General features: G+C 37.7%; 1 protein-coding gene across 1 annotated transcript in view; it reads right to left on the bottom strand.

Moving 5' to 3' along the window:
- Window positions 1-11,244, bottom strand: part of ZFHX4 (zinc finger homeobox 4) — a 152,741-nt gene that overhangs the window by 113,983 nt on the left and 27,514 nt on the right. Inside the window, exon 3 of the mRNA XM_009471809.2 lies at window positions 10,934-11,244. This exon is cut by the window's right edge and continues 192 nt beyond it. Within this exon, the coding sequence (XP_009470084.1) occupies window positions 10,934-11,244 (311 nt within the window). The remainder of the gene's footprint in view (window positions 1-10,933) is intronic.

An 11,244-nucleotide genomic window follows, 5' to 3' on the forward strand; every position in this document is an offset into this window, starting at 1 on the left:
TCTGCACATGTGAAGAAATTAAGTGGTATTCTTAATTACATTTCTAGAAGGTCCATTTAGACTGCCAAACATATTGGGGGCCAACCTTTCACTCACCTCTGCTCAGTTAGAGACACATTTTCTTTTTCCCCAAGGCCATGATCTGTTTCCTAGTCCGGGCAGTATTGAGCTTACCTTCTGTATCTATTAGGACAAACAACTACTAGAGTAAAGGAAAGACATTTGTTTAATTCCTGTTGTGAACACTGAGGCACAAAGCCTTTGTATCTGCAGTGCACAAAAGCTGAGGGAACTGGGACACAGGTTTGAACTCTGCAACTTGAGATTTCAGAGTTCTCCTTTTATTGATTACCAGTTCAATTCTCTTCCTTATCATAAAAATATTACATACATACAACTCTTCAAAACCAGCATAGCTCTTGTCCTTTGTATACCCCAAAATGCTTTAGGTAGACCTTATCATCTGTTTGATACTTTTGAGGTAGCTGAGGCTACCGAATTTGAGCTGTTCAGTGGAGAACTCATGAAAGAAAAGAAACACCCTAGAAAGACTTCTGGATCCCGGTCCTACATGTAATATGTTGAGTCATAGATGATCCCACAAATCTATTTTTGTTTTTCAATAAATGAAAAAACAAACAAAAAAACCCAAAGAGACTACAAAGTGTCTAACTGAGAAAGGACGTGCTCTTTCTCAAAAATACCCATCAGGAGTCCTAATGACTAGTTTCAAAGATTTTCACCCCTTGAGTTCTGTAAGCCACAGAAATTCAAGTATCATAAAGATACTGGTGAAGCCTGATGTGCTACAAGAAATACCAGTGGACATAGGAACAGGGAGGCAGAACACATTGACAGCTTATCCAATTCATCATCACCTAGGAGACTATCTTAGCAAGTCAAAAACTGACAAAGGATATCCACAACTTAGGTACAATACCTATTTCTGAGATGCATCTGCAACAGGGTTAGTCCCAGGGGCCAATACAGTAGTGTTTTTGAATCTGCCCAATGACTCTAGGCCACAAATTTAGTAAAATTAGTCTTAAACTATTTTTTTGTGGCCTGTGATCTTTGTCATCTGAGAGCTGACTTCAGAAGATCCTGCTCTGATATATCCCAGCAGGGTGCTGACTTCCTCCTGGGTCAAAGATTTTGAGTCACAGAAGTTCCTGGACAAATAAGGACATAAGGTTTTCAGAAACACTTGCAGTTTGACCTCGTTTTTTCCACCAGCTTCATTCTTCCTAATTTCCAGTCATTCATTAGCTGCGTACATATCTGCAAATGCCAAAGGGTGTTTCCAAAATAGTAACATCTAGATACTAAAAGCTGTCTCGTTTCAGTAGTAAAGCAAGCCTTTTTCCATGCTCCCATCACTAACTGACACAAAGAGCAAGAATACCAAGATCCTCCTTACACTTTTTTTCATTATTCTAGCTGTAAAAATATCAAGCTTCTGGTCATTCATAAAGTGTTTATTCAATTAGAAAACTTCAATATTTTTGCCTCAATCTATTTTCCAGAGAGCAAGTTTTTGTCTAGGTTACATAGAAAACAGGAACATTGTTGTTTGAATGGTATGAAGCTGCATCACGGGAAGTTCAGATTGGACATTATCTTCCCTGAGAGGGCGGTCAGTCACTGGAACAGGCTCCCTAGGGAAGTGGTCACAGCAGCAAGCCTGTTGGAGTTCAAAGAGTGCTCTTAGTCATAAGGTTTGGTTTTAGGTAGTCCTGTGAGGAGCCAGGAGTTGGACTCAATGATCCTTATGGGTCCCTTCCAAATCTAGATATTCTGATTCTATGATTCTATGAATAAGAAGTGCCCTTCCTTCTCTTTTGCCATTAGGACCCAGAGTTTTGAATTTAGCATAAGGATAACATCAGTCATACCTGGTATGACACTTGACCCAGTTGCAACTTTTCAGGATTTCCCATGGAAAACACCTTCCTTCTTAATAAAGCAGTTTGGAGGCAACTGACCTCCCCCACTCCCCCAGCCAAGGACTGCTGTAGGCCAAATCAGAAGTTTAGGATAACAACAGAAAAATTCCATACATGTCAAACAACTTTAGAATGAGATGATATATACCACTGGAATTGTCTGCTAAAGTTCTGGTAAGAAGAGTTTCCACTGTAAGCTTTTGTTTTAAACAGGGTCATCACAACAGGATTGACCTTGAACTTTCTCTGAATAAGGCTAACCTATTTTTCTATAAAAAGTTTGGGCACAAACTATCCCTGCACAGCAGATTCTGTGTTGCTTTTATGGGTAGAGGTGGCTCTATGATTCTTCTCTCCAGGACCAGTGCAAGGAAGCGGCGTATGTTCTTCTTCGGGACAGTTTACAAGGGAGAACAGATTACAAATACTCTTCTTTGGGCAGACTCCTGAATACTGTCCTATATGCTAGGTTGCCTGCACATAATCCAGCAATAAACCAGTAGTTATATACCCATGTATTTTAGACACATGAATCATGTTAACAGAATGGTTTGATTAACACTCTAAGATACAGTTTTAAATAGAAAAAAATGACATTTTTTGTTAGGCAACTCATGGTCAAATATCCATTCTTGGATAAGATTAGTGTATTACCATTCATGGCTCCCATCAGCAATAGGTAGTTTCTTACTCATGCATATAAGCAAGGAGTACTGCTCATACTCTTCGTATATGACAAAACCATTTTTTTTTGTGTTTTTGTCACTGTACTGCAATAGCATGCCCCAGGCATGGGAATCTGCACACTTCATCATTCAAGGACTACCCTTGCTCAATTTTTGTTTCCTTCAATGCCCCCTGCCTTTAAAAGCTAAAGATTATCTTAATGCCTTCCCTCCCACAGGGAGAGTAGCACATGCAGTTTCCCCTGAGGCTATGGTGCACAATGCTCTGTGCATCTGTCTGCTGCAGAACTGCAGGGCTGGCACCTTCTGCTGCAGACCAAGGGGGTCATTTCCATAACATCCTCCTTCATGGCTGTCCACAAAGCGAAGGTCTTGCGGTTCTTAGCAAAGCTTCACTTTCTTTATATATCAGCACGAGGACGTATGATCATCATTCCGCACTATCTGCCTGTATTAAGTACACCAGCCTAACAGACACACCACCAGGATCAAAAAAACATTACAAGTTACCACTTGTAATTTATGTTTTATTAACATAAAAACCCAACCCACATTTAATGTAATTACTACCTATTTCTTGTTGTACCGTTTTGTAGTTTGCCCACAAACATACACATGGAAGTTCATCCAATAAAATACGTCTTCTGCATTGTGCCCAGTTCTTGCTAAAACCAACAGAATTGGTATTATTCAGCATTTCACACCAGCCTCTTTGTTATCCTTCCTTACAAAATCTGACTGGAGCATTGCTCCAGTGGCGCCCCAAAGGAGAAAAAAAAAATGCGGAAAATGAATTTGTCTATCTAGCAACTTAGAGACAATACAGTCTCAAGAGCAGTGTATCAAACAGCTCAAAGCTCAGTCCTGTACATATGAGGTCTCTAAGGTTTTATTCCCATCAATGCTCCTATAATTTCCCAATTCTGGCATTTTGTCTGGATGGACTGACAAATGCGTAGACCAAGGGAAAGTTTCTCCTAAATCACTTAGCAAAAACAATAGCAAAGCTGAAGTACACATATGCATGTCAAAATATAACTTTCCTGTCATGTCTGAGTCTTTTTTTTTTTAGTGCTTGTTCTTAAATACGTGGAAGAGATGGTAGAGAAAAATCCCACCTGGGAGAGTCTGGTAAACTGTAATTACAATTTTAGAAAAGACACCTGTAGTGAGTTGCGTAACATCAGCTAAAATCTCCTAAGGGTAACAAGAAAATCTATGTTGCAAGGCTGGGAGGGAGTGGCTGCTAAATCCATAGCTGCAATCTATTTATGCACATACACACATGCACTCACATTGACATAATACTCTTACATACACTATACACTACATCTCTACATTGAATCCCAGTCAGAAATAATTACATATTTCTCTTAATGTCAGAATGAAAGAACTCCAGACACAAAACCCAGCTGTTATACAGCCATTTTGTGTGTTGAGCATACTGAATAAATGAGGGTGATCCTCTTTATGCTGCTTTTGCTCTCCTCCTTGCTCACTCTTCTTGCTCTGCAAGAGGAGCTAGAGCTTGGGCTCCACTGGGCAGGCTGCACATTGCAAGTCGTGTCCAAATAGTCTGGTACAGACTCCTTTCAAAGAGTAGCCTTATACATCCTCACCCAGGACAGCACGCAGACTGGGATCCTGGACATCATGGGGATTCTCTAAACTGTTATTTGAGAGTACCTTTCTGCTTTAGCAGTATACCATAAGCTGAATACAATGCATGCTATTTTTTATAAGGACCATTATGTAGGACTATCTGAGAGCCAGACAACATCTGAATATCAAATTAAATATACACAAAATATAATACGAAAATTATTTATCTACTCTTATATTTTAAATTTAAAATAAAAAAGAATAAGTTTGAAATTACTATTCTGCTAGCCCACAACTTGTTTGGGTTTTTTTTAAATAAATGTACTTGTCTATAGTGTATAAGTACATGCAGTAGGCATATACGTTATGTATAGCTATGTGTAGCTGACTACACAATGTGTTCTTTGAATATTCGTTTCTCTTTATACATGTAAGCACAACAGCATAATCTGAATTACAGTAACTAAAACTTGCAGTGGAAATTATATTTCACAAAACATTTAAAACCTTAAATGAACATAAACCTGAAAGTAGTATAAAAATTGAAATATCCTCTATCATGAGGTTTATGTTTAGCAACAAATTGGAATAACTTCTGTTTATCACTGAAAACAGCTTTCTTCACCTAAACAAACAACAAGAATAAGATTAAGCAAAACATGTTTTGGATCCTCAGATGTGCGGACATATTCCAATTTCCTTTCCACAATGATTTTTATGCAAATCAATGCTGCACAATCTCCTGACCTCTTTTACCATCATACTGGGACAATGACAGTTCAATAATTGGACTGGCACATATCTAGGATATTTGATTTTAAATTAAAAAGTTAGTGCAGGACAATTGAAATGAAAAGAATGTGACTTTCTGTTAATTCCAGACTGATCAAGTATCAGCATTTCATGCCAAACAGAATAAAGCAAACAAAGTGACTGGGGCTGTTAGTCCATTCGTCCCCATATGCATATACTTCACACCCCCCACCTCAGTTGTTAATTCCTAACAACGATGCTTTCATCCAGAACAAGGATAATGAGAAAAACCCAAGCAGTGTTCCTTGGGGAACTGTTACACTAAAAGTTACCTAAGGACTAAATCCCACTTGTGCCTCCTGCACGTGATAAAGATGAGCAAAGCATTCAATATCCCTGGCTGATTTAAAATCCAAATATGCAAACAGCATTATGGAATCCAAACAGACTATTCTGCTTCACTGATGACAGATGCAGAAAAAAAGCTAGTCTAATTAAGATTTTGACTTTGAACCAGCAGAGAAGTGGACACCTCGCTTTAAAAAAGCAGTGCATAAACCCAGCTGAAGAGCAGGTGCTGCACGGTATTTGCATTTCCTGCAGAGGATGCTAGCTAGCAGGACCAACTAGCTGACCGTGAAAATTCTTGGCCCTAAGTGACCCAAGGACAGACTATAAATCCATCCTATAAAATATAGTAAAAGCCCCGTTTGTTCTTCCACCCTTTCAATATGTGATGTTACACATTTGTGATTATCTCATTTTATTGGGCTCTTTGGAAAGCTGTTTATGATCATTTGTGGACAAAACAAAGGCTCATTGTAAACTCTTTTTTAAATAAGTTGGAAGGTCAATATGAAACAAAGGGCACCACTTTCATGACTGCTACATGCAAGCTATGCTTGTGTGTGTAATATTACAATGCATTTCAGCAACGGGATAGAGTCCTAGCTAATTACAAAGCTAACATATAATAGTATTACATTAGCAGCCCAAGAAATTCCTATTGAATTGCATACATCTGAAAACAGAAAGACGTGCTTGTCCTGAAACTTAATTATCTTGGCAAAAACTGTGAGGGACAGATTCTCAGAAGACATAAACACAAAGCTCTGCTTTACACTCCTGAGGATCTAATTCTTTGTTTATTCAGATAACTTCCATCAGATAAAACTCACCATTTAGACTGACTAATTTACCTTATTATTTATGGTGTCTACAGCTAAGTAATACAATTACTACTCAGTTTGTGAGCAGGAAAAAGAATACTGCTGATCTACAAATACAAGGTCTGAAAGAGGCAATCAGCGTGCTCTGCCAGGTTAAAAATGTTAATGTTGCATTCCACCCCAGGCAAAGAAGACAAGCCTTTTTCAAGGACAGCTCTGACTGAAATTCTTTTTTATGGGTTCAAAGTAAAACATTATGGTAAAAAATGAATACAGCTTTGTTTGTTTCTTCAGTCATCATTAGCAATAGACATAAAGGTATTCTGTTTTTGAGCCCATATGGAAAGATCATCAACACTTTCTGCTTCTGGGTCCTTTGCCAAAATACCATATCCCACATGCCTTTTACCTTAAAACATAAAAGAAAAGGTGTTGTTCTGGTCAAATAAAGAAATAATTTTTACTAGCATACGTCTAATGTTAAAGCTGCCTAAATCCTGCCAAAGACATTAAAACACCATCTGCAAAACAGATTTTCATTAAATTGATCAGTTTAAAGTTAAGCAGCTAGGCAGATGATGCTTTTGAGCTAACCTTTAACCTTTACCCTTCTTAAACTGAAATCAGGTCACTCCTTTTGGGTAATATCTTTGCATTTTGAGAATACAAGAGGTAAAATGATGTATCCAAATTGAACTGACAGTCATAGCATTAATAGTGTTATGGATTAATATTTTGTCAATAAAGGGAAAACCAAGGTAGTTTTCACACAGCTGAGTACTACTCTGCTAACTGCTACCTGTCACTTTCCCTGAGCTCCTAAATAGTTGCATATATGATGTAATCTACGGTAAATATCCAATATAAGATTAATGTCTTCTAAAGCTATTATCAGCTAATTGAATAATATTTTTGATAGACTAATTGTAAATATTTATTTGTGATTAGAAATTGATCCTGTTGTTCAGTTACTTCGTTAACTAAAACTTCTTTTCAGCCACTCCAGTTTACTTTGCATAAAGGATACCCAGTGTTTATTTATTTATTAAAAATATTTGGAAACTATTTTATGAGCGCAGGACATTATATATGCGGTTCCCTGAAGGAAAAGCTATTTGACTAAGCTACAAAATGGCTTCCTTAAGAGCAGTTCCAACTATAAGTACTTTATATCCACAGAGATAGATCACTGTCCTGCCTCAGCTTCCCAAATCTGCAGAAGTTGAACGCTTCCTCCTGCAGAATGGAAATGCACTCTGTTGCTATAGAGGCTTTCTCTGTTTACTGGTGGAGTCACTGAATGTTTCTTGATGGATGCTGCGCAGGACTCACAACTCTTCTGTGGTTTAATTTGCTAATATCGAGCTCCACAGTTCCAAACGTAAGTCTTTGGGAAATTCATTTAGCTGAAGTTGAGTTCACTCAGGGTAAGGCCGTCTTTGTTCTGGTTCCTAGCAGCCACGTTACTAACACCATTTGAATACTGCACTTCAGTAAGGAGCAATCAGGCCATTTCTTTTTTCAATAACTTAGAAAACAGCTAAAGGATTCACTTTGCTACATTTAGAATCTAACTCTAAAAGTGACATTTCAATACTGCCTAAAATTATACAGCTTCAGAAGAGAAGCTCTGATGTTCATGGTCGCTTTAAAAGCTACAGTTATGAAAAGACATCCTTTTATTCCATCAATAGTTAAGCACAGGAAGAGAAATCAAGCTGTTATGGCAACATTTATAAAAAGAAAATTCACAAAACAATAACATTTAAATAAATATAAGTGACTAAAGAAAAAACTTTGAGGTACTTGACAAAGCAAAAGAACAAAGTCATATATTTTTTTCTGTGCTTTCAGATGGTTTTAGTATTAAGGATTTTGTTGCCAAACCATATTCACAGCACCTTAACTTTAAAAGAGTTAGAGGAGCTGCTTGAATATGAACACAATTCATGAATATTCGATATCACTCCCAAGGTGTATATCTATTATTCATACAAATTAATGCTCTTTTTTTCCTTAGGTGATCTAAAAGTTTATCTGATGTATCAAGAGAAAAAAAGTTTACAACTCTCTTGGTGTCAACAGCTTCACCAAGACCTGACAAAGCTATCAAGTCTGCTAGCAGATAACTTTACAGACTTTCAAAATCTCATTTATTTCTACCTTGAGGCCTGAATGTACACCCACAATTAAAAGTAAAGTTTTCTGGGTGACATACAGAGGCATTACATTCTGTTATAAAGCATACATATCTAGAAGATTTGGGTATATGGGACACATTGTAGTACTGCCAACCCCAAATCTTAAAAAATAATACTACTAATGCCCCAATTGATATTTTAAAGAAGTCATTCTTCTCCTTCAAATTAGCCTTAAAATGAGATTATATAAAAATAGTGTGTGCATGTGTACATGCTGTCTGCTTTCTGAGAGTTGTTAAGCCTAGCGAGGTTCAAATTTCAAACTTCTCTAAGAAGTCATGAGGGACAGAAACTTTTTTAAAAGCTGAGATTCTCACTAGCAATCCTAAGGACAGCTCTTAAAAAATGTATGTATCAGGAGACTTGCAACCCTGTGGTTACCAGTAGTACACTTTCAATTGTCCTTCTGTAGGACATGAAGCTTAGAGGGTGTCTAAGAGCTTATGCATTCCTTCTTCACTGGGATGTCTTTCACCCTAACTGATTCAGAGACTGAAAAAAGGTTAGCGATGGTCATTTGCCATGTATGATAGCTGCACCACATAGGCGCTACTGAATTTCTCAATCTAACAAACCAGGATTGCGAAAAGAAGCAGGTTCAGTGGCAGAACATTTTTAGTGATGAGGGCTAAAAGCTGAGACTTGCTCCCTTAGTACGCTAAATCAAATGTTTTGTAGGACATGCTGCAAACCCAAACATATTTGACAAAGATTTCTCTAGGGATTGAGTTGAGTGAGTGAAGAGACAGTGCTGTTTTGAGTACATAGTTTGTACCTTGCAACTCTGTAGCTATGCCTATAGCTTTATTTAAAAAATAAGCAACTGGCATCTTATTTTCAACAGTCTCCGAAGCTTTGTCAGTGAAGCCATCTGAGAAAAGCCCTCTGCCTTCTCATCTCTCATCCTATCATTCCTATCTGTGACACAGTTTCCAGCAGCATCTCTCTGAACTGTGGCATTATAAAACAGACCATTGAAATAATCCAGGTTAACACTCCAAAAAAGAGATGGGGACCAGCTATGTTTAGCCTAGATCATTTGAAAAAAATGACTTAGAGTGTGGCTCCACAATCAGCATAACTGGAGGGAGCAAGGAAATGATTCACAGATGACAGGGAGCAGGAACTTCTGAAGGCAGTTTTGCTGCTGAGGCAGGCTAACGGTGTCACTAGACTCTCAGCTCTTTTGGCACTTTTCAAAACATGACTGTCTCTTTAAAAAAAAACAACAAACAAGCACAAAAAACCCACCTCCCTAGAGTTAAGGAAAAATGCAATTTAAATAAAATACATGATTAAATTAGCACAGCAGTCAGCACTGCAGGACAATATAATAGGCCCAGTCTTGTGTTACTGCCATTTTTGTCCATAGAAAACCCACCAAGGTTACAACTATCAGGTTATAAAATGAAAATCCATGTTACTGCCTGTGCATCCTGTGTTAGCTCAGAATAACCATTTGAACACGGTTGAACACCAGCAAAATGTTATTTCTTGCTTAAACTAGAGGTCTGCTGAGGCTTTTCTATATTTGTTTCGTGTGTACACATTTTCAACATGATTAAAAAACCAGCATAGTTGCTGTAATCAGCAGATGACTCCTGATAGTTTAGTTATCACAGATTTCTAGTATAAATCAATAGATAACACTTGCAAAATGGATTTTCTAATCATATTTAGAGCTTGTTACAGTGACTAATGGTTTGCAATATTTCCTGAATTTTTACATCCCCTAGACAAAAGAAGTTTTTAATAAGTTACAAAAAGTTATTCATCTTGGAAATGAATGTGTTATATTTTGTACATGAACCAAGACAATCAAGCCAATCCAGTAAACACACTGCAGAAAATAAGTTACCCCATAATTACGGTTTGGAAAAAGTCATGACAAGTTGTGTAATAAATGGTATTCATCACTCCCACATATTCATTATATCCACATAGTTTTTTCCAGTAAAGATAAAAATATAGTTGCCATTCTACTAACATATTTATCTACACCACACCCTTTCATGTTTGTGAAAAATCATTACTGGCTTGGAAAAGAAGGGCAGACAAAAGGATGACAGTGCTTACTTTTGAATATCCTTGGTAATAATGTGGCATATTGCATGTGCTTACTGAAAATACCAATGTAAAATAACTTGGCTGTGATAGATTACACTTGCAAACAGATGCGTATGCCAGAAACTGATCTCCTTCCCTATGCACGGTATGGAAAAATCATCATTTTCCGTAATCTCAATCACGCTTCTGATCAAAATGTAATGGACAAAGTCTGAAAAGATTATAAGAGATGTAAAACCCCTCTAGTCATTTATTACAAGAGAACTTTTTTTAAAAAGCTTACATTCCCTGTGTTCACAGAAAGTGAATCCTAAATGGGCCCTCAGGTGAATCAACACGACTCATCGGGAACACTCCTCCCTGACTAACCTGCATAGTTTTTGTTCGGTGATACATATGTTCAATAAACATTATTTCAGCTGATTAATCAAAGTCTTGTTCGATTAGCACTGAAACAGTTAATTTCCTAGTCTACTTGGTGCCGACTGAAATTGCTGTCACTGTCTTACCTTGTATAGTTTCAGGGCTGCCTCGTGCCTGTGATTGGTAGTATGTAAGCGCAATTTATCCACGCTGTTGGTGTAGTAGTCACAGGCGTTACATTTTAGGTGAACTGGGTTGCCAATGGCAATACACTTCAGCCTCCACTCATTAGTTTTGCCCCCTTCTTTAATGTGAGCCACCAGTTGATATTTCTGCATATGTTTGTCAGTCTTGCAGTGGAGCTGGAAGTTCGCTTTGAGCTGAGTGTTGTAGTTACAGAGCTTGCACTGGTAGATGTCTCCAATTACAGCCCTCCACTCCTCTTCGGGGAGCGAGC

This window comes from Nipponia nippon, unplaced genomic scaffold (genome assembly GCF_047370975.1).
Source record: "Nipponia nippon isolate SJK-2023a ecotype South Korea unplaced genomic scaffold, ASM4737097v1 scaffold_1, whole genome shotgun sequence".
Lineage (NCBI taxonomy): Eukaryota > Metazoa > Chordata > Aves > Pelecaniformes > Threskiornithidae > Nipponia > Nipponia nippon.